This window comes from Solanum pennellii, chromosome 10 (assembly GCF_001406875.1).
Source record: "Solanum pennellii chromosome 10, SPENNV200".
NCBI lineage: Eukaryota > Viridiplantae > Streptophyta > Magnoliopsida > Solanales > Solanaceae > Solanum > Solanum pennellii.
Window position 1 is genome coordinate 81091810 of NC_028646.1, and position 24420 is coordinate 81116229.

Here is a 24420-nt window from a genome sequence, read left to right on the forward strand (position 1 = left end):
TTTCACCTTTTTTTTCTCTCTTGATTATCTCTCAAATTCCAGTTTCCAACTTTTTATTTTCCTTTTGCATTGACCTGTATCCTTTGTTAAATAATCGATTCGTTCATGTTTATTTGTTTATGTTTAACAATCTGTACGACGCATCTCTTAAGAATCAATAAATAAAATAACACTTTATTACATCACTCCTAATTCTTGTAAGTCGCTCATATGAATTCTAATAGTACTGAGAGTAAAATACATATGAAATAATTTAATTTTTTAAAATTGGACATATATTTTTTTTAATATAATGGACTAGTAAAAATAACAAAGGGAGTACTTTCTAAAATTTAGCAGAAACACAGATACAGTACAAGCAAAATTTTCACTTAAATTATAGTCAATTGCTTTGTTATATCCCTCATTTATAAGCTACTGCATAAATTATTGGTACTATGATTAAGTATCTTTCAGTATTTTTTTGAGTTATACCTCGGATGGTCACTCAACTCTCTCATAAAGTCACTTAAAAGTCACTTAACTATGCACTTCTCTCAGAAAGTCACTCAATTATTCCCTCTTTTCTCAAATGTCACTCAATCTATTATATTGTTTTTATAATTAAAATTTGTCGATATTAATTGTTTGTATGAAAAATAAAATTTTAAAAATATACCATTTAAATCATTTAGTGATCCATCCACTTAATACGATCCATTAAAAATATACTATGACCCATTTTATTTTGCCCTTAATCCTAAATTATTCCCCCTCTTTCTCCTTTGCTCCTCTATATTTTTCTTTTTCTTTCTCCATATATCAAGATGATTAATATATTATCGACTGTTGTGTCACAAAACTCATAAGTAAAAGTTATTTATTAAGAAACGCCCTAATCAAACCAACCAATACCTTTAAGAGGCTGTTTAGTTGGGAACTAGTTATTTCAGGATAAACTATCCTGAGGTTAGTTATCCTGGGATAACTTATCCCACCATTTATATGAGATACGTTATCCCATATAAATGGTGGGATAAGTTATCACTTGTCAGTCTCTCCCTCGCCTCTCGCTTATACAAATAGTAATGTGTAAATTGTGTTTATGTTTGTATGAAGCGAAAAAAAATTGTATAAACACATGCCCAGTTCCTTTTCCTTTCTCTCTTTCTCTCTTTATACAACACAGATTATTCAATTGATCTTTTGTACATATATACCGAAACAGAAACATATTATATACAACTATTTTTTTTTGTATATGTATAGCGAAATGTACATATTTATGTTTGGTATAGAGTGATTATGCAAACTATAGGTATAACACACAAATATAATTTTTGTGTTTATTATATATGAAAGTTGCTCTAATAATAATGATGATTAATAGGTCACGTCTTAATCACAACTGCATTATTTTATTGAACAAGTTTGTGACCACAATTTTTTCTTATACAATTTTAAAAAAAAATTAAATCTATGTCAACAATTGTGCTTTCATCGAAATGATTGTTTAGTGCCTAATTTCTCGTGTTTTATATAACATGAAAGAGAATGTCATATAAGTTTAAGTTGTGCGTACCAACAACAACATATAATATCGAATTAAGTTATATTTGTAATAGTGGCCGGTTAACTTATTTGTAACAACTAGCCAACATGAAAACAAGATGAGATAGAATCAAAAGGGCCTTCCACCTTTAACTAGACATCTCGTATTTGAGTTTTGAAAATGAGATTAAAAAACTTTCCTCGTTGAAGTACAAAAAGGTAAACAGTAATGTAATTCCAACTTTCATCACTGAGTGGCAACAACACAAGATTTGGTGGGCAGAGGTGTCTGGTTCATGTGATGGTGGGAACAAACTCGCGCTACAACAAAAATAATTTTTAACGGCATTAAATATTGACATTAATAAAGAGTGCTAAAGCCTTTACTGGCATTAATTAAGTGCCATTAGAACCAATATCGCTAAAGGCTTTAGAGACATATACAAAATGACAATTGCTGCTAAAAATACATATTTAGCGGCAATTGAGAATTAATTGCAGCTAATAATTATTTTTTATTGTAGTGTCGTAATTATCATACGTAGACCAAGATAAGAAATGGATTTAGTTCAAGAGAAAACACTCCCAATTAGGTTCTTTTCTAATTGTTGCCTAAGCTTTGGTGGGCAGAGTTGCGGAATAAATATACCAGTGTAGACCAACACAAGCAATGTATTTAGTTGAGAATAAAGAAACTCTTGATGCATTTAAAATCAACCATTGTCATCAATTCTTGGAAGTTGTAAGAGAAAAACAGTAGATCATGTAAACTCTAACTAAAGCAATTAAAATAATTCTTATGTCTTCAGTTATATGGTGCTCTCTAGAGAAAATTATCTCATTACGATACAGCATCAGCATGAGCATTTCACTAAGATTTACTGGTGGATGCCTTCAACAACAACATCTTCTTTGTGTGACGTCTTCCTTCTCTTCCTTTTCCTCTTCTTTTTCACGCTTCCCTCGTCATTATTTAACTGCTTATCATTTGTAACCACGGGCTTCTTTTTCTTCTTGAGTACTGAGAGTGGATTTGGACCCTGTAGAAGGGAAGGCATAAACCATAGAGTCATTCAGGAATGTGTTCAGCTAAACAAAGAGATGAATTAGCGGATAGAGATTGCTATGTACACAGCAACCGTTAAATGCAGAATTATACTTACTTATAAACTTATACAAAAAAATATAACCTGTTATTTCGAATATATGTCCAGCCATCTAGCGTAGAGAAAGAAAAAACCTTTGGTAATTCAGAGCTTAAGGATCACAATTTGCACACAAGCTAATAGAATGAGAGAAGCAACAAGTTAAATTTTAATTAAGTTGTGCAAGGGAAAAATAAGAAGTATATTATGAACCCTAACCTTAGCTTTCTTTCTCTTGAAGCGAACTTTATCCTTGACATCACTTTTATTTTTCTTGATAATCTGAGCCTGTGAAACATCATCTATCTTTTCCTCTGATGCAACGGAAGAATTGCCATCGGACAATCTCCTCTTTTCCATTTGTTTAAGCATATTGTACTCCAGGTCAGTCATATGAAGACGTTCTTCTTCAGAAGATTTGGCAAACTGACGTTGAAATGATGAAGGTTGTTCGAGAAATAATGCATTCCTCAGAGCAAAAATTACGGGTACACCAGGTATCTATCCAGGGGAAACAAAGGTCAGAAAAAACAGGAGACAAGCCAGTTGGCATATACATAATAAATTGTTCTCCTAAATGTCGTTGGAGTACTTAATAAAGTAAAGTTTTTGAGTGCTTTTTGAATAAGTAACTTTGGAGAGTAGCAGTTTGTGCTTTAGTTAATCAAATTGAAAAGAACTTCTGTAAATATTAGAACAGCAATTTATGCTTGGCTGTGGTTTCAGAAGTGTTTTTCGGAAAAAGCTACTGTTTTCAGCTTATACTGCTAGCTATTTTTTCTTCCGGTAACTCTGAAATACGCATGCACGCAATTTTGACTCCCGAGGAGCTTGTCCAAACAAGCTATAAGAGTTAGAGATACAAATAAGATGTACATAAAATATTTTACAGTTTTATCATCTTAGTCCCACAATATACATATTGGTGATATGACTGATATTATAAATCGAGGAAAGTAAGTCCAGATACCTTTTGAAGACTTGCACGCAAATCAGCATCTTGAGTAGCAACAAAAAAGTGTTCAGGATTGTTCTCCCCAATAACCTCGGTTATGCAATATTCAGCACTTTTCGGCCTGTCATGGCGGCATCTGCAACAGAGTAAGATGTGGCATAACTCAAAAAGAATATACACAAGCCAGCAATAAGAAGAAGAGAACAAATGGCTAACCGTGCAACAATACAAAGATTTTTAGCTGCATTCAGTGCTTCGAATTTATCAATGCTCTTCAACTCCGCAAGAACGCATCTGCAAGTAAAGAGGAGAGGAAGTGACCAAACAGTTTTACATATTTAGCTTGTGTGCAAACAAATGGAGCTGTTGAAATAGAACCTGGTTACAAAAAGTTTAACTCTGGCGCCAAGAATATTTTGCAATGCAGTATCAGGTGTTATGCCATTATTAACGACATGATTCACAAATGTTCCATCACAGAAGATTTTAAACGGCTCTCTAAATCCAAAACAAGCTTTGTAAAACGTCACAGCTCTCCTATGCCGCTTCTGTTTTTTCACCCTCATCTGTCCGCAGGCAAGAAAACAAAAATTATGAAATCATAATATGTTAATCGCTGGAGAAGTAGAATTTATTAGTTTTTTAAGCTTCTTACCTTGACGTGAATTAGCTTTGATTATTCTCTAAAATAACTAGGGTTTTATATTAAATAGCCTCCAAGAATCCTAATTGTAATTGAATACAAATTGAATATACAAATCCTAATTGTAATTGAATGTAGTCTTGGCTTAATAAATTTTACATCTTTATAGCCCTTGTTTGATACTTATTTCATCACAGCTTTGGCAACTGATATACAAAATTATATATCAACAACTTTTGAAAATTATATAAAGAAAAATCCAATCTGTTTTTCTCATGCAAGATGAAAGGGATCAAGTCCGAGTGCCACTTAAATTCTTCACCTTCACCTTTCCCTTTTGCCCATTATTCAATTGAGTATTAACCTTTCATATAGTAACATTAAGGAATACGATGATTTTGTAACGCGGATTAAAGTTTTTAATCTCATCTGGGTTCAGAATTTTTATTAATACATTTGTCAAAATTTTATTCTTAGCATCTACTTCTAGTCTCTGACAATAAACATGCTATGAATTGTCTGAATTTTTCGAATCAGTTTATTAAGATATTAATTACTAAACACTAATAATAACATAAAGTGATGGAAAAGAAACACTAACAATTGATACAATTGCTAACAGGTGAGGAAACTATATGGTATGTATGCTGAAAATGCTTCAGAGAGATTGAATCTTTACATCAAAGCCCTCCATTCTCCAAATGAACAAATAGCTATGGAGATCCTATCACAAGCCAAACCAATTTCCCAAACAGGAACCAAGCTTCTTCAGAGCATAAAACTCTTAGAGGTACGATTAATTATGTAACAGCGTAAAAAATTTTCACACTATAAGTGCAATTAGTTAGCCGGTCAAAACCATACTATTATATACAATGTAGCTTTTTTTGAGGGGTGAATTCTATAAATTGGTATATGTAGGTAAGTATTTGTATTCTTTTCCTAGTTCAGTTACCTAAATATCCTTTTGTACATGAACAGGGAAGTTTTACGATGGGAAAAACCTTGGCTAAGATTCATAGTTCCCTGTTTCACTGATCCTGGAAATGGTTTGCATGACATTGCAAGTCCAACGAAAGGAATGGAAATTGCTTTAACTTCTCCTCCTTGTTTCCAAACTACAATTATCGATGAAAAGCTCATAGGCGTCTTCTCACATCGCGTGCTACAGCTACTCGGTCTAAAAATGGAGCAAGCTCGTTGTCTTTTGCGAACACATTCAATGATAGCTAAAGAAAAAGAAGGAGTATTCGAGAATGAGTTTGTCCCCCGAGTAAATTTCCCTGACAAGCCTAGATCAACCAGCAGTTTTCTTCTTCTCTTGTATAAAAATGTGTATAAATACAAGGATTCAAAAGGAATTTGTGACAAAGCTAGCTCAAAAATTGGACTAATATAATAGACCACGAAAGCCTACTATTCGCGTGCAAGTGCTCAATTTCGTTAGGTTTGGCTGTACTACTTGGTCTGCAATTTAACAAACAGAATGGATATTGGTCAGGGCTTACAACAGCCATCAGCTTTGCCGGGAAAATAGCAATTTTTACGATTGCAAGTAATAGCTCTAGGATCAGTTTATGGCTGCACTGTTTTTCAAAATTACAGGAGAATAGCGTAAATTTTGAAGGCACAGTAAAATGTACTCTACAGCAGGAGAAGATGCAGCTGTTATTGGAGCATTACTGATTCTAGGCAGAAAACGTTATGGTCCCCCGGGTGAATTTGCTATTGCTAGACTTACCGAGGCCTTAATTGGATTATCATGTTTCATCATCATAGAGCTTGTTATGCAACCAACACGAGCAGCAACAATCGCGAAAAAATCATCTTTTTCTGTGCTTTGGGAACACTTAAAAGTTGTACTAAACAAATTGGCTTGGACTCAGGGCAGATCAATGGCTTTATGAAGAAGCAAAGACAATTGAATTCTCAAGTAGAGAAGTTACAGTTGTTCATAGTAGATGCAGAGTTGGAACCTAGTTTCTGTTTTACACCTTAAAACACCTTTGCCTGTTTCATGCTACCAAAAGCTTCAACGATCACTATCAAACGTCGTGCACTTACTGTATTTCATGGCCTACAGTATAGAATCCCTCACACAAGCATTAGATAGTTGTGATGCTGATAGAAACAAGATCCAGGAACACTTGGACAAAGGCAGACAGATTCCCAATGAAGCGATCAATGAAATGTATCGAGACAACTATTTCTACCAGAATGTCAAGAGCTTTCCAAGATCAACCAGAAGATCATAAAATTGTTTAGGACCTCGAGGAGGGAAAGTCACAACGAGCAATAAGGAATGGAAAGCTTCAAGTGATTTTCTTGAGCACTCAAAGGAGGTTATTGATAGCATGACATCCATTGGAAGCAAAGAAGAAGTTACTAGAAAGATGATTCTCTGTTTGAGCTCAATAGGATTATGCGCGAGTAGTTTGATGAGAGAAATAAAAGACTTAGAGAAAGGTATAAAAGAATTGGAGCATTAGGAGCTTATTTTTCATGATTAGCATTTGCTTTGAAGGCCTTGTATTAATTAAAGCCGTAAGCATTTCCTAAATATGCCTTGCTTAATTAGAGAGACTCTAGCAACACAGACGGACAAAAATCCAACAGATGAAGTTGTAACTAATTGAAGCCATGAACAATCTTTCGATTTGATTAACTACTTGATCCCCTGTTTAATTCTTCAGTCTTTTGGTTGCTTGTAATCTATGCTGCCACTAGTAAAGACAGAGAACCTACAAAGCAAGTCAACCAACCATCTAATCTATGGCTTTTTCAGTTTTCACCAACAAAAATGTCCAAAAAAAAACTTCACAAGTAACATAGAGAATCAAGAAAAGCAACCCATTTTCCCTCTTTTCCTTTTACTGGTGGATGCCTTCAACAACATCTTCTTTGTGTGACGTCTTCCTTCTCTTCCTTCTCCTCTTCCTTTTCACACTTCCCTCACCATTATTTAACTTCTTGTCATTTGTAACCACAGGCTTCTTTTTCTTCTTGAGTACTGAAAGTGGATTTGGACCCTGTAGAAGGGAAGGCATAAACCATAGAGTCATTCAGGAACGCGTTCAGCTAAACATGCATGATGGCAATAACATCCATGAAACATATTATATATAAGTAAATGTGGTACGACTTGATCAATTTAGAGGAACAACAGGCAAAACAATTCACTTACAACATAATACATTCATTTGCGTCACTCAATCTTTTTCAACTCAAAGTTAAGAGACGACTATGCACACAGCAACCGTTAAATGCAGAAGTAATACTTATAAGAAATAATATCACACTTACACAAAAAAAAAAAACCTCTTATTTCGAATATATGTCCAGCCATCTAGCGTAGAGAAAGAAAAAAGCTTTGGTTCAGAGCTTAAGGATCACAATTTGCACACAAGCTAATAGAATGAGAGAAGCAACAAGTCAAATTTTAAGTTGTGCAAGGGAAAATAAGAATATATTATGAACCCTATCCTTAGCTTTCTTTCTCTTGCGAACTTTGTCCTTGCTCTCCACATTTGTATTGGTAATCTGATCCTCCAGGTCAGTTATAGGAAGACGTTCTTCTTCAGAAGATTTGGCAAACTGACTTTGAATTTATATTTAAAAGGAGGAATTAGATGATTAATAAAAATTGTAACACTTTACTATGATTATTGTAAGGTTCTATTTACCTGATTATTATTTTCTAGACAATTTTTTAACCAATTCAAGCATGTATTTCATGTCTTTATTTCTTTCTTTTAAAGAAATAATTTATCCGTCTCTAATTATTTGTCCACCTCTGAATTGATATATCTAAAAAATAATTTATTAGCATAATGAATTAAATATTTTACTCCTATTAATTATAAAGTGGATAAATTAAAATTTTAATATTTTTAAGAAAACCTATCTTTTTCAAAATAATTAAATGAGGGTATAATAAAATTCTTACCCTTATTAATTACAAAGTGAATGAATTAAAAATATAAGATTTACGAAAAAATCTATCTTTTTCAAAGTATTTAATGATAATAATATATTAATTGTAATCTTATAAATTAAATTTGAAAAATAAAAAACCTATTCTTATTTTAAAAAGTAAAAAAAATTATTTTCTATAAGCGGTTCGTACATAAGAGGGAGAAACGGAGAACGGTTGGCATACAAATGGCGCCAAAACTAAGAGCGAAAAAGTTCATTATTTTCCACTCATCAAAAACAGATGAAATTAGTAATTTCTCTATCGCTTTTTCTATTTTTTGTTTCTTCAGATATTGACATTTCTGCTATTGCTAGGCATATTATGAAGGTACGAGGATGACATATATTCAGTATTTAATTTAATTTTTTCCAATTTTTCTGAAGATATTTTATTGTGATGGATCTCAAAATTGATTACCCAGAAACAAATTTTTTTTTGAAAGTTTACTTAGTTAGATCCCATTAGACGTCCATCACGGTTTACGAGGAGGATCGGGTTAATCTGAACCTAAAACTTCCTATGTGGAATATAATGGGTTCAAACTTGAACCCAGAGATTAAATACTGGATCCGCCCCTGACGGGTGGTTTCTTTTAAGTAAAATATATTTTTGAGGGAAAATGTTTCTATTAAGAAATAGATTATTCTTTGGATTTTTTTTTCTTCAGTATTTGGTTTGGTGTGGAAAAATAGTTGACATATGATGATTGTACAAAGTGTAATATAGATAGTAAAGTAATACAACAATAACAAATTGAGCGAAAACCCATAAATATGGTCTAAAAAGGATAGAGTATATGCAGATGTTATTCCTACCTCGTGAAGGTAGAAATATTATCTCTGAAAGACTCTCGGTTTAAGTATCTCATATTAGAGCAATAAGAAAAAGAGCATGCCAAAAGTAAAGTATCAGAATTTAAAATGATTAAAAATAAATCTTTAATATATCCGCTCATTGCGTGGGTACGTATACTAGTATTAGCAATAGCGAAATAACAAACGGTAGTAACAGAGAATGAAGGACAATTAGAAGTTGTTAGTAATGTTACAGTGTTTCTTGAAGTTATTCATATGCTCCTTTAATGATTTTTTTGGTCCTTCGGAAACCACCTCTCTACTCCACGAGGTAGGGGTAAGGTCTCGCGCATGAACTCTTACACTCCCTTTTATTTTTTATTGTGTTCTGTTAGCACCTTGTTGATCCATCAGTTTTAGCTAATCCGGTATAATTCACATGTATCAGGTGTAGGATGCTGCAAAACTCTAAATTAATTAGGTAGTATCTGTAGCTGGTTCACAAAGAGTATATTGTAACACAATGGGGAAGGGTTTGAGAAGTCGACGAGAATGTAATCCTCCAGGATGCATGTTTGGGATACTTCATCATTTAAATCAACAACATCGGTGGCATCAAGTCAGGAAACGCCTCCCGTATATAAAGCAGGGCGGTACAAAGCATATTGTTGGTAAGAAAAGCATTAGTTGTTGGTAGAATATTTTCCTTTAACTACATATAGAAATGATCGGAAACAGACTCTGTATCCCACAAAGGTAGGGGTAAGGTCTGCGTATATCCTATCCTTCCCAGATCTCACTTGTGGGATTATATTGTGTATGTTGTCGTAGATATAAAAATGATCATATTTTCATTTTTTATAAGAGAGGCTTAAACCTATTTATTGTGAAGTAGAATTGTCCATATCCAACTTATCATTTTATTCAGTGGCACCAGGAATTTTGCTAAGGGTATTCAAGGTTTAAATATATGTACAAGAAGTAAATCTTGACTTACATACTCGATACAATTTTCCGATGAAGGATGTCCAGTCATGCTATACGCCACTCCTTTTAGTTAGTCCTTGGCTACTAACATGATTTGACAGTTGAAACAAGTGAGTAGAAAACAAGGTGTGATATACTGTGTCATTTTTTTCAGCGGCAGGAGATCGTGGGAGTAATGCAACTGCAACTGATTCTTCTAACACTCCAGAAAAAATAAATGTCAAATCGGAAGATTTCCCTGTAAGTAACCTGCTTCATGCATGCCTCTTGTTCTTCTTCCGCTTCTGTTTTGTCGTTGTTTCTTCTGATACATATGTGCAAAGAGACAACATGTGTTTTGCACATAACTGTATATGCTAACAAATTCATTAATTCAGGTTGTACTGAAAGCAGAAGCCAAAACAGTAGCCACGCAGCAAAAAAGTTCAATAAAATCTCGTTTAAAAACTTTGATCACAAAAGAGCTACTATCTAGTAAAAGGGTCCAACATCGCCGAACTTTGTCCTGTCCTATGACAATGCCGCTGGAACAAACTGCTCCTATTCGTTATCTAGGCCCTGCCAATGTAGAGCATTCTCCGAAAATTCGTCTAAATGATGAGATATTGCAGCAGCCTCAGAATAAGAATTCGCCCGTTGCTAGTTTGTTAGATCCACCCCTGCCGGAGAAGAGAAAGGATGCTGTTACCAACAACAAGAAATGTGAGTTATGTGCTTCTATGCTTGATATGAATCACTTAAAGCAATGTGATACGAAAAAGAATGGGAAACAACCAAGTACAAACTTCAGTTTTCGTCGTACACAGTCACTTTATCTTAGGGAGCAGACTAAAAATGTGTCAGTTGAAGAGTCGAAGCTATTCTTGGATGCTCTTGATTTACTAAACATGAGAGAGGAGTTGTTCCTCAAAATATTACAGGACCCGAATTCTTCATTAGCACGTCAGTTACACGGTACACGTGCATCCAAAGGCTTAACCAAGTCCGTGTCATTTCCTTCGCGTCTGTCACTTGAAAAAATTGCTGCCAGGTCAAGCAATGATAAGAGCAGCCAAGATAAGTCACAAATTAGAGGTAAACTCTTGGGGTCTGCTGGATTTGAATCTGCAGAAAAGTTGAATAGACATTTAGTAGCGAGGAACGAGGAGGAAGTCGCAAAAGGTGTACTGACAAGACTTGAATCATTTGATAAGCTCCCTCCAAGTTCACCAGCTGCACTCAAACACAAGCGCCACAATAGTAAACTTGTCCTTGCACGTTTCAGGAATTTGAAGGAGAAAATAACACATGCTCTCAAGGAAAGCCGTAAGGAGAAGCATCGGATTGCTATGGATGCTGTCCTTCATAAGGTTCCACACGGTCGTATGTCATTGAAGAATGTTAAACCAGATGGAAGTGACGGATCATTTTCAGAAAGTACTGGTAACACTTCTCGCTGTCATTCTCCATTTAGCAAGAGTCAGATGAAATCCTTTAAAAGAACGTCATCGCTCAATGACTCGTTAGACAGTTACAGTAGATTACTTGAAACCTGCTTTAGTAGGGATGAAAAACAGAACAGCTCCGAAAGGTCGAGTTTGAGAGCATCTAGATCACCTTCACCAGCTAGAAGTAGGCCTATAGCCCTGGAGAGGATTCTTTCCTTACCTGATCTTAGGCATTACTCTTCTTTCCGAATTGAGGACACTCCCGAAGCTAGCTATTCAGAAACACTCGATACAGCTGCTTCGACTGCATCTAGCAGCAACTTATATTCAGGGGCTACCAGGTCCAATGAACAAAAGTCCCTGGATATTCCTTTAGGTTCAGAAAAGAAAACTCAACAAGATTCATGTTCAGACTCAAAGATTCTAGAAAATTCTCTTGATGTTAGCGAGAATTCCGATGACATTGGTGGCTTAAAGGCAGAGGAGAACTCTTTTCCAGTTGAATACAATATGGATGACAATTTATCTACTAACTCCACTTTGGATAAACCGATTTCGACTACTTTGCCTGATATGATAATTCAAGAAGCTAGTACCATTCCAGCAGATCTCTCCGCGATTGAAGGTATTATTTTGAGGCAATCTTATATTCTTCTCCCATTCTCCATACATGTTACACAACCTTAACCACTGAGCTATCTCTCTCAATTGTTTCATTTTGTGTTAAAAGTTTAATTATTAGCGTAGAAATCATATTTGACCTATATACTTGTGTTTTCATCACTGCTCAGGCTATCAATGACCCCAACATGGTATTATCCCTTAGTCGTCTCTGAAAAATTTGTTGGCATTTATGTTAAAGATAATGATGCTCCCGTAGTCTTCAAATCTTGGGTCCGCCTCTGGTGGTGCATATTATAGATATAGGTGATCATATTCGCTGCAAGCATATAAGAACGAAAACCAGAACTTCTAAATTTCTGCTGTGATGTTTTTATTTTTTGGCTAACTAACTGAATGTTTCCTCAGGTATAGCGGAAAATGCATTTGATTCCAATGAAGAAGAAATATTAGACGCTGAACAGACAACAAGTCTATTGCAAATTCAGGTGGATGAAAAAAACAAAGCTGAATTCAATTATGTAAAAGATGTACTGAACCTATCAGGCTTTAGTGGAAATGAATTTATGAACCTTTCAGTATTTGAAGAACTTGGAGGGTCTTTTCTTCATCAACCCGAATGTTCAGGATACTCTGAAGAAAGCGGGAACTATGATCAACTTCTTCTATTTGATTTGATCAATGAGGTCTTACTACAACTTTACGAGAGATCATCGTTATACTGGCCAAAGGCCTTAACGTCTCGTTCTTATATACATCCAATGCTACATGTTGGATACTATCTGCTTGAAGAGGTATGGAAAGATGTAAGCTGGTGGCTCAGCTACAAACTGGAGAATGATCAATCATTACTTGATGATGCTGCGAGCCGTGATCTGGATAAAAGGGACAATTGGATGAACCTGCAATTTGATGCAGAGTGTGTTGGATTGGAGCTCGAAGAACTCATATTCGATGATCTTTTAGACGAGCTAATATTCATCGACGTTTATTAGTCCTTCTCAGGTAGGTGCATTACATTTCTTTTCTTCTTCATAGAAATTGTTCAGCCAGTTCTCTCAGTTGATAGAGTATAGGCAAAAAACTAGTGATGAGTAAATATTTCGTAACAAAATTGTTCTAAACTGTATAGATTTAGTAGATTAAGCTCGGCGCATATATAAGAAGATGCAGTTGAGTTTTCTGTAGTATAACTATAATCGAGAAGTGGAGAATGCTTATCATCCAAGCAACTCCCTCTTGTCGTTATGTTCCATTGGAAGTACTAATAGATGTAAGATATCCTGTTCAAGTGAAGATCTGTATTTTGTGCTCTATTTCAAGAAATGTTAGTGGGAAGATTTACAAAAGGATTCTCAAGTTAAGTGAACAGTATTTGTAATCTATGATTTATTTATTTTTAAACTCTATGGACACAACACAAAGTATTTAAATGCTATTTAAAGTGAGGAGAATGAAAAATGTGTATAGCTATGAAGATGAGGATAACCTGTAATTGTGTGACTGGTGACATATATATTGTAAAATCAGTTAAACACAAGCCCGTCTAGCTCAGTTGGTAGAGCGCAAGGCTCTTAACCTTGTGGTCGTGGGTTCGAGCCCCACGGTGGGCGTTTATGATTTTTGTCTAGGCATATATAATTCAATTATGATATATCTGATAATCTTGGTGGGCGTATACGCTAAATCAATAACAAATCAAAAGATATTCTTTATAGGATTGGTCATTAACGGTTCAATTTTTGATTTATCCAATAAGAAAATGCCTCGTAAAATAAATATATGATTTTGTACTTCTCTAACAATTAGGCACGATACAGTGAAACAACCAAATCACCTGTAAATGCTTTGATATAGTGAAACAAGAAAATATAATGAAAAATTACGTCAATAAGAGTAGAAGTAGTAAGAAGGCTACAATTACATATTACAACCAAAACATAATATGAAATTTTTCATGTAAAGTAGAAGCATACTGTAGAGTACTGATATAATTGTGACTTACAATCGTCTTAATGGGATAATGATTTATTCAATATCCCAATACTAAAAATCAATACCAAATCGATAACCAAATAATTTAATATTTTTTTTGATTCAATTTTTGCACGCCCATATATTTAACTATGATACATCTTTCTGTTCTAAATTCTAGTTCTCTCATTGATTTTTGCACAAAAAATTTAAGAATTCCAGAAATTCGAAGGCGGATAAACTAGACGGAACGGTTAGGAGCAGTGCAAAAGTAAGCTTAGATAATATTTAAGTGCAACTCAAAAGCCTTGGTGCTCTTCAATATATTGTTGATAAGATCTCAACTTATATCTCCAGAGTAAACTGTGTTTTTGTGTGTTTGGTGGGGGTGAGGGTGAGGGTATCATATTATCATATGCCTGCTTAGACTATAATTTACACCTCTAAGGAGACAATTTTGATGGATCAAAACTATATCAAAACACACTTTATTCACAGTGTCTGTACAGTAAGTGCGAAAAACCAGCCGCTCCACCACCAAAGTAACTTCCTGGAATACAAACGTACCATTCTGGTAAAAGCAAATCCTTCTCCGCCACAGACGTCAATGCCTACTTATCTGCAAAGAGATGTTTTATACTTTTAGTAAAAACCATTCAAAAAGATTCTATATACTAGAACGTCGGAACCATAAAGGGAAGTGTTTTTTTCCCTTTTCCTTCTGAAAAAAAAAAAGGAGGGGGGAGAACAAAGACAGGAAAAACTAATGAGTGGGTGGATCAGGAGCCTGTGAGATGCAGAAAAGAGAACAATCAAAGGGAGCCAATGGCAATAAGAACCTTCTCATCAGCAACATTATTAGCAGAAAATATGACTGGAAAGTGCATAAGAGAACATTTGTATCTCCGAATCAATTCAACTGATTCTGGCCATCTTGTTTTAGTAACTAACATAACAGAACTACAGGCTAGAATTCTTTTGACTTAGCTGGGGGTAGTTTGGGGGAGTGGAAAGAAATAAAATACCTCATGCGCTTCAAATGTTTACCATTACGTTAGAAAGGGGAGTAGGACATGCAGAGTTGTCCAGTCATCTATCAGATTCCACAGGTCAATTCTTTGGATAACTTAAGATTCTAATATGAATTGCAAGTTTTTTTTTTTTTTGAGAAAGGTCACTTGAATATGAATTGCAAATTTTAAAGATCTAAAAAACTGTGTCCCACCACGTGGAACAGTACAAACAAAGCAGGGACAATGCTATTTGCATAGATTTTAATGTATATTTTGGTCATCATTTGAAAGCCTCAAAAGGATATACATTCAGTTCTTTCATCAACCATAAACTATTCTTCAAATCAATTGATCTAACATTTTGCCCTGCAAAGATGATACTTTTGAGAATTCCTAGAGTAAATACTTATCCTTGAATTGACATACAAATTCTAACCAACTAAACCACAAAAAAGGGACTCCTGCCAAACACTATCTGACACAAGTACTTGCTAAAATCATGTACAACTTTAACCTAGCAGATGAGGATGCCGAATATCCCTGTATTCAGAACCTAGTTGGTCTATTACCTGAATTTTTCAAAAGAGCTGCCAGAAGTCCCTACTATGCAGAAAGTCCAAACTCCAGACCCATCCTTACCCAAGATTGCATTTTTTATTGTAAAATCTCATTGATCAATTTTAAATTTTGAGGTTCCACCCCGAATTTTGATGCCGAGTCTGGAGTTTAATGATTGGAAACCATTTTTAAAAAATATTAGGCATTTCATTAAAATATGGTGTTAATACACTCATCTTACGTTTTATCAGCAAGCTCAGACACTTCATTGACACAGGGATAACTCATAACTGAAATATCAAGAAAAGTAAATTAAAGTTGAATTAAACATGGAATTTAAGAAACATTAATCACGAACAATCATACAAAGGAACTGTCCGGAAAACCCTGCCACCAAGACAAGCAAATGAAACTGATCTATTTGCATTGCACTTCATCTAAACCAGAAAATAAATTATCAGAATAAAACAAAGAAATTACAGACAAACCTTAATAATGTGTACATTGAATAATAGCAGATAGCGGAACATTGAACATGCTGTGTCTGAGTCAAAACTCGGGACTGGACAGTTGATAACTTTCTTATCATCTTAGACGAATTCCATGGGCCTAGTTAACCTGCATGCGTCCAAATAAGGTAAAAAGATAAACTACCTGTCAGTAAGTGATGACATATATAGAGAATCTGGCAATCTTAAACTAACCTTTACCAAACCTTATGAATAAAGTCGAGCTAAAGCACGAAAAAATTGCCGATATTCGTTTGATGAAGCACCTTTGGACTCCTATCTAGTCCATGAGAAGCCACCTAAAATGTCCGTTCAAGCAAATCAACAAATTGCTACGACTAGAGCTACGTAATAAAGATAATTGTGTTTCTCAGATTACAACGCCTTATTTAAAAGCTATAGTTATGCTCGTTCAGATTTCAAAAGACAGGAACAAAAGTTCCTTGTTATTTAAAGATAATCAAGATAGTAATTAACATCAAAGAAGAAGACAATTAATACCATGAAGGGGAATAAGAAAAGTAAAAGCTATAAGAAGACAACATAGTGCAGGACATGCAATTACAATAAGCTTAGCTTAGGCACGTTTGAGTAAGGAACCATGAATTTTGCAAAAGGGAAAAAATGGCTCGTACCAGCTCAATTTTCAGTAAATGATACTCCCACCATCCCAACTTATGTGATAGTGTTTGACTGTGCATGGAATTTAAGAAAGAACTTTTGGAACTTGTGGTCTAGAACATGTCACGGATTATTTTGTTTGGAGAACTGGTAATGTAACATGTCACAGATATATGTGGCTATGAATCATTTCATTAAGAGTAAGTGAAAGTTTCAATTTAAATTGTTTCTATAAATTATTTCACTAATGGTAAAATGTAAAGCTTCAAAAAATTGTTTCTAAATACAGGAAAGTGTCATTCTTACTAGAACAAATGACAAAAGGAAAGAGTATCACATAAAATGGGACCGATGGAATATATAGACATATAATATATATATTGGTAAAAGAGCCTTTAACGGTCTAAGCAAGGAGGTACCATAAGCAGTGGCTCACTGGTTGCACTCTTTAAGACATTTCAAAGCTCAAAGATGCACATGGAGTATATCATTAACCCTAGATTTGTAAGCCATACTACTTTTTTCAATGCCTGTAACAGCATTTTTCCATTTAACCCAAGACAATCAGAGAAAGAAGAATCTCTACTTTCTATTCCTCCAGAGATCATTAGCATTTCTCTTTACCCCCTTCTCTTGTTTTTACCTCAAATGACATTAATCATACCACCTAACAAATAGCACAATAAGAGATATTCAGTCACAGCAGCAGTAAATTATGCAAAGTTCTTTTCTATACCATATGAGTTAAGGCTGCATAGCGTTCCTCATTTAGGTACAATGGCTTTCCACGATTCATTCCAGAATCCTGCATGTATAAAGAGAGTTTTAAGATTTAAATGGATAACCAAAGACTATAGCACTGTGCATGTATGTCTACCACACCAGTCTCGACAAGGATTAAAAATTAATTTGACACACAAAAATAAGGAAATACAAAGCAGAAGCAAAGTAACCACTATCCATCAGATCCTAAGAAACATTTCAAAACAGATTAAGTTGGACTGTCACAAATTGGAAACTTTAACGACATTCCTAAAATAAACTTGACCCGGGCCAATTTTCTTCACTTCTTAACTCAAAATATAAAACTATAAATAAGTATTCAAAATAAAAAAAAGTAGAGGACGATTTGTGGATATAAAGAACCTTATCTAGCAACAATTCTCAAATAAAAGGTACCTATATTAGTTATTTCAGATTTTGAGCTTGGGGGTTCGAGATAGCCAGCAAACTTCATAATAGAAACTAAACTTCTACGTTGTGCTATTATTAAAAGCAATGTTTATCTATATAAAAGCACCTATTGTAATTGTTTCACATTTTGACTTCTATGTTGTGCTATTTTGAAAAGCAACATTTCTTATATAAAAGCATCTATTGTAATTGTTTCACATTTTGAACTCGGGGGCTCAAAATAGCCGGCAAACTTCAAAATAGAAACTAAACTTCACTGTTGTTCTAGGAAGTATAAACTCTTTTAAAAGTAACATAATTATATATTTTTCACTGTACAATTTACGTGTGCATAATGATATAAAAGTATGTGACAAAAAAGTAAACTACTGTTAGCTCGTGAGAAAAATACAAAGGGGTGGAATGAATCATTGAACCCCCCCCCCCTCGAAACACACACACCAAACACCTTTCTTGACAAATAAAACCTTACAGAACTGATTATCAAGGTAGCAAGATGGCCATTAGGTGGCTTTCAAAAACAATTTGAGGATTTAGCTATAATTCAAAATAAATACATGACCCCACAATTCAAATTCCAAAATTGAATTCAAAACACAAACTGGATTGCCTTATTGCCTGCCCACTTTATAGCAAATTTCAAATTAGAAGCAATTAAAAAAAGAATATACATATCCAACCGACTATGAGGTCTAATTAGGGCTTCAAGAATCACCGAATTCAAAGGATTCTCAATTAGAACCTTTTACATATCAAGTTTACAGAGAATTTTACATTTCAAATTTTTTGTTGGTTTTTTCCATAGGGTTTGTGGGAACTTGTTTGGAGTGTTAGAGAGTATCCAACCATCTTCTTGTAAAAAAAATCACTTTTCTCATTCTTCACAACACGTATACCTAAGATCTAGCATCACACCAAAAAGGAAAAGCTGGAAGAAAATGTAATAGCACAATAATTGTTGCTCCACTGCCTTGGCCTTCGAGTGAAATTTGAAACAAGATATGGCTGGCTACCTACACATAAAGCGAAGTTTGCTATTCTGCTCTAAGATAGATCCCCCACCCCGAAACAAAAGTTGATATATTCATTGGCGACACAGAGAGAAATAACAAAAGAAGATGGATGTTGGGTCGCATTTTAGGGTTGTGGGTTGGAGAGGAAGTAGAATGCCAAGAGGGAAGGCAGAGGGGTTGGCATTGCTGAAGATGGAAGGAAAGGAGATGATGAGGGGAGACGTGTTATGGTCAATTATGAAAAATGATTTGTCAGCAGATACCTACAAAGAGGAACCATCTATGACCAGTTCCAACTCTACTTTCAGTTTGTGGAGCAAAACAGGGAAAACAACTCCAGTGCCTTATTGAATTGACTCCAATTTGGAAGGACGTTCTTGAGACTCTCAGTGATTTCGACCTGCTTTTCCCATTCTCATATTCTTAGAAAATTACGAACAAAATTGTTGTCAACCAAACACAAATCTTCTGCAATCCAAACCCTTTTCATACCATGCAAAGATAGCTAAAGCACTGACTTACCTCTTCACCAAATGCATCTAAGTATGGGGAAGGCCATGATGCCTGACGAGCAGATCTTTGAAGTAACACTGTCGTTTTCTGTAGTGAAAGGATAAGTAAAAGTCATTCTACTTGTCCTAAAAGACGGTATTGCATCAAAAAGATCAAGACAAATACAAGAGCAAAAAGCAAATGCCATTTACTTTGATTAATAAGAACACCCCAGTACCCGCTCCACATGCCATTGCATGTGTTTGGCACCCACTTTCCCTGGCGAAATCAAATATGTCAGACATAATTAAAAGGACTATCAGAAGAAAAAAAGATGCACTTGAACCTGCAGCATGGCTTCCAATTCGGAGAGCAGAGTCTACCACACAACAAGCACAATGCCGGCTCCTCCAAAACAACTCCACAGTCTGGACAATTTTGTTTAATATACCTTAAAGTAGCACCAACGTATCCAAAAACATTCAATGGTTATACAAAGATAGTAGACAAATTGGATATTATTACAAATATAGCAGACAAGTCAAATACAATACTTATGCATGTAAATAACCAACCTCTGTAGGAGGTCCTGGTAAAGATGAGGCAAAAGCATCAGTTTAAATGGAACTGCAGGGCTAGAATACATAGCACCATTCAACATGCGAGCTTCAAACTGCTTGGAGAAACGACGCAGCCAACTTGGAACCACAAAACGTACAGTTTCATCACTTATAACATCATCAAGTGGGGGAATCTTAAATAACTTCTCCAACTTTTCAATCTCATTGAACTCAACTGGTATGTTTCCCCCACATTCCATTGTTTCACCCATTGAATATGGTAATCCATCTAATATGTTACTGCCGCCACTAAATGGTGCTGATACAGAAGAACGAACCAATTTCCACAACAATGCGCATCTTCTTAAATAAGGAAAACTCAGGCTACGGATTGCATCTTTGACATCATGTGTTTCAATATGATTAGAATCAAAATCTTTGTAAGCCACTCCATTTTCCGCAATTATTCTATAGATGTCAGTAACTAGAGAATCACTACATCCTGACATAGATAAACTACTTTGTCGCTTTCTACTATAGGTAATTACAATCTGAAAAGAAAAAACAATGACTTAGCACCTTCAACCAAAAACACACTAATTAGTAGTAGATACAATGATTGAACAAAGAAAATATGTGGTAACCTGAGTAATAGTGACAACATAGAAAAGATGAACAAGACACAGGAATGATTTCTCGCACGACAAAAATTGGCATGGGAGGCAATATAACACCCACGTTAATGATGAAAAAGCATCATGTGCAAGAACTGGATCAGAGCATCGTTTCCAGAACTGAATATCAGGGTACTGTAATTCCGTCTCAGAAAATTCCAAGATGTCTTGCATATTACCTGCAAAGCACCCCAACAATCATAAACTGCTTCTACATTCCCCTGACATCGATTACCACTATATCCATGTTTCCAGAATCTTAAGTTTTATCATTAACAAAATAATTGAAGCACAAAAGCAACTAATGGAGGAGGAACCGTACCTCCAACAATAGGACTATCTGGATACTCATCTGCAGAAATGTCTGAGCATATAGACTTCACAAACAGCTGAATTCCTCTTAACCTCAACAGGACAGTAAGTGAGTCCTTTGACCGTGTGCTTTGTACAATGCTTAGTAATAAGGCTAATATAAAACAGTTTGTAGATTTGAGTTCTTTGTACAGAGCACCAAGGCTGTAGTTTGGAGCTAAAGAAGTATTCCCAGATCGAGCAGCAATTTCTGTCGATATAAGGGAGTACTTGAGTGTGTCAAACAAAATCAGAGAGTGACTAAGCCTACCAGATTCTGAAATCTTATCCTTGTCCGGAAAATACATTTCACACAATACCCGAACCACATAATCAAGATTTACTCTCATCTGCCCGAATTGCTGCACTGGAAGACTCTGTAAAATCTCTCTACTTCCAGCAACATCAGCTGCACTTTGCAGGAGAAATAAAACTTCTTGAAAATGAAGCGTTGGAAGGCCTACAGCATCTGATGGACCAGTTGAAAGAGACGGTGTTGACCTTTTTGTTTCGGCAGGTAATGCTGGCAGAACTGAGTTAGCAAGTCCACGGCATACAGGACAGAGAAACTCCCCCTGAAAAACAGCAAAAATGACAAAATAATTTAGTATCAACTCCATCAGAAAGCAGAGAGTAAAACTAGAATGGAGGTTTTTTACCTGATCCGGATCTACAATATGACCCCCTTCGAAAACAATTTGTCTGGTATATCTGCATAAATGATATGAGACAGTTACTTCCCTAAATTTGCAGAATCGGAGGGAAGGCTTACTATGGAACACAATAACATATCCAAATAGGAAGTCACAAGAAACCTATTTAAGTTTGAGAAGGAAAAACTAGAATAAAGTAGTCTAAATACATGGTCAGTAAAAGAAAATAACCCTACTATAAAGAAAAGAGAATTCCACCAACTCACAAAAATTGATATTGGCTTAAGACATTCACTTCAATGGTCAAACAAGACGGTCTCAGAAGTACAAAAACAAAAGGAATGAATTAAAACTAAAGCTTCAAGGCAACGCACCCTCTTTTGAGTTAAGAAATTAATACCTTTCCTTTAGTGAAGATAAATAGCGGTCAAGACATCTCTGATGCACAGCATGCCCACAGGATGAAAGATATATTCCATCACAATCTGATGGACCAAATCCATTGTATGTTGGAAGCAGCATACTTGACTCCAATTGTGCCTTGCGGCTATTCGTTGATGCAGAAGGACTACATTCTCTTGAAAGAGCAGAAATGTATCTTCCAAGCAGAAGTGACTCAGCACTCCCATTATCACCCAAAGCTGATAGTTTCCTATCATTTTTTAAAAGATCCCAGTTCCATGAATTAGCATCCATTTCTTCCCAAATCAACGAGTACATGTGTTCTTCTAGCATCTCGAAGGAAGAGGATGTCTTTTTCTTTACAGTGCTTGATGCGCAAGAGGGTTGAATGTTCTTCATTGAGGGGAATTTTTCCTTGATATATTCCAGAAATGCTTCCACTTCCTTAGGTTGTCCTTCTAAAGCAAACTCATTTACTTTATTTTGGATTAATTGCATTAAACAAGATGATGAAGTAATTTCTGAACTTCTTGAAAGATTGCTCCTTTCAGATGAAATGTTTGGCACATGTTTGGCACAAGACGTGGGCTCTTTCCCAGGGCGGCGAGTTTGTTCCCATGAAGGAGGACCTCTGTTGGTGCAACTGAGAAGCCTGGATTTCTTATTTCAGGAATCAAGATGAAATAACTGTTATTCCACTTATCAGGGGATAAATTAAAGTTCAATATAATCAGATAAATCACCAGTCATATCCAAGCAGAAGAAATTGATAGCAACACATAAATAGAGCCACCTACCTGAAGAAGAATTAGGTAAGATACAGGACTTCTAGAATTTGGATCACGGCAAAGAGAGCAGATAACAGGAGTAGCCTCTTCAGATCTAGGTCTACCATCTGAATCGCATAAGTCTTTGCCATGTTTAGAATCATCTGCGGCAACATCTGTTTTGGAATCAATGCTTGCTAAAAACTTGGATTGTTGAACCCTCATCTTCTCCTGTAAATTAGACATGGAATACATTGAGAAAGTGACAGAGTCAAACAAGACTCTCCTAGTATTATCAACTGAAAACAGAAGGATTAAATTTTCTCTGGTTCTACTATGGTGGCAACATAGTACAATTTAAAGTATTTATAATGACAATGAAACAAGTAACATTCTAAATATATGATATGTTAAAACAAAACTTTCTAAACTTACGCTTCTAATTACAGAGGGAAAAGCAGGCTAGCTTCAACTTTAGGGAAAACTACATTGCAGCACATCATTCTTTTTAGTGCCGAAGAGCTTTTGTATGAGGTCAGATGCATTTCTACATGTTTGTCACCATATTTGGCATGTTGTAGGTTCAAACAGGTACCAACTATCTACCTTTATCTGGAACAATAATTTATTCTTTTCTTATTGACAGGGGTGCTCGGCTAACTTGTGCACCTTGAGTATTCCATTAGGTACTGAGTAACTCTGCACACCATTGACGGAAGGAAATCATTTAGCATTTTTGCCTCTGTTTGAACTTCAAAATGTGACCTCATGGTTCTCCAACTCCATGGACCACAAAGCCACACCATTGGGTGCTTATCCAGAACAATATTTTCCTCGTATTTAATTCTGATCTCCAATTTCCACGTTAGACTTATGACTAGTAATTTGTTCGAGATATCACGGGGAAAGATATTGTTCTAGCATTACCTTAGCTGGTGGATAAAGCAGCAAGTCATAGACACAGTTATGCATTACACCTTTTCTAGGGAAACATGGAGGAGGTTATATGCAATCATATTTTTTAATAATTACAGTTACCTGTTTGCAATAAAATTCTAATGTTTTGTGCAGTCTGGGAGAGTTTCTGTTAATTAAATTATGTGGTTGTGATAACACTAAAAAGGTAGAGTTTGATGTTCAGAATCCTCCTTCTCCCGTGTATATGCCTTGATGTATTGCAGGATAAAGTTATGTATCCTACTTCATGTGGATGGAATAGGTTTATTGCCTCAGCAACCAGTGAGGCAGAACCTTTTTTTTAATAACCATGGTATCCTAGCCAGAAGCTTTAATTTATTGGTTTCCTGTTTGCTAACTTCCATTACTACCAGTAACAGATAACTTTGTCCACCAAAGCTTGGAAAGATGGGAACAAATCACCAAGTGTAATTTTTTCCTCCACTAGGATTTGAACTTCAAACTTTCTAGATTCCTTGTAAGAAGATATAACATGGAAAGGGCATCTGTGCATGTCATATTGTAATTAGGGGTCACTTCCACAGTTAAGTAGTGGAGTCCATTTACTACTAATATACCCAAAAAAAAAAACGGGAGGGGGGGG

General features: G+C 35.3%; 4 protein-coding genes and 1 non-coding gene across 7 annotated transcripts in view; 2 read left to right on the forward strand and 3 right to left on the reverse strand.

Moving 5' to 3' along the window:
• Positions 1–2258: 2258 nt before the first annotated feature.
• Positions 2259–4196, reverse strand: LOC107001650 (rRNA-processing protein UTP23 homolog). Its single transcript, XM_015199620.2, has 5 exons — positions 4009–4196; positions 3847–3924; positions 3646–3766; positions 2895–3176; positions 2259–2570 (listed from the first exon to the last, which is right to left on the reverse strand). Exons 1-5 carry the CDS (start codon positions 4194–4196, stop codon positions 2409–2411), a joined length of 831 nt encoding a protein of 276 aa, XP_015055106.1. The 3' UTR covers positions 2259–2408.
• Positions 4197–7143: 2947 nt separating this feature from the next.
• On the reverse strand, positions 7144–8008 carry LOC107001652 (rRNA-processing protein UTP23 homolog). The gene is made up of 3 exons (XM_015199621.1): positions 7988–8008; positions 7751–7867; positions 7144–7302 (listed from the first exon to the last, which is right to left on the reverse strand). The coding sequence occupies exons 1-3, from the start codon at positions 8006–8008 to the stop codon at positions 7144–7146; spliced, it is 297 nt and encodes a 98-aa protein (XP_015055107.1).
• Positions 8009–8491: 483 nt separating this feature from the next.
• LOC114074385 lies at positions 8492–13447 on the forward strand. The gene is made up of 5 exons (XM_027912298.1): positions 8492–8576; positions 9492–9714; positions 10185–10270; positions 10408–12082; positions 12487–13447. The coding sequence occupies exons 2-5, from the start codon at positions 9567–9569 to the stop codon at positions 13071–13073; spliced, it is 2496 nt and encodes an 831-aa protein (XP_027768099.1). The 5' UTR covers positions 8492–8576; positions 9492–9566; the 3' UTR covers positions 13074–13447.
• Positions 13448–13618: 171 nt separating this feature from the next.
• TRNAK-CUU lies at positions 13619–13691 on the forward strand. The gene has a single exon. It is a non-coding gene; the product is annotated as a tRNA-Lys (tRNA).
• Positions 13692–14306: 615 nt separating this feature from the next.
• Positions 14307–24420, reverse strand: part of LOC107002081 (E3 ubiquitin-protein ligase PRT6-like) — a 21099-nt gene continuing 10985 nt past the window's right edge. For 2 of the 3 annotated variants that reach the window (XM_015200001.2, XM_015199999.2), the window contains 13 exons: positions 22890–23090; positions 22091–22752; positions 21697–21748; positions 21009–21612; positions 20657–20865; positions 20028–20563; positions 19799–19903; positions 19665–19731; positions 19483–19560; positions 17490–17558; positions 16328–16431; positions 16112–16241; positions 14307–14671 (listed from right to left, as the gene is read on the reverse strand). In XM_015200001.2, the coding sequence (XP_015055487.1) occupies positions 16357–16431; positions 17490–17558; positions 19483–19560; positions 19665–19731; positions 19799–19903; positions 20028–20563; positions 20657–20865; positions 21009–21612; positions 21697–21748; positions 22091–22752; positions 22890–23090 (2658 nt within the window). In that variant the 3' untranslated portion in view covers positions 14307–14671; positions 16112–16241; positions 16328–16356. The remainder of the gene's footprint in view (positions 14672–16111; positions 16242–16327; positions 16432–17489; positions 17559–19482; positions 19561–19664; positions 19732–19798; positions 19904–20027; positions 20564–20656; positions 20866–21008; positions 21613–21696; positions 21749–22090; positions 22753–22889; positions 23091–24420) is intronic. The other variant, XM_015200000.2, reaches the window with a different exon arrangement.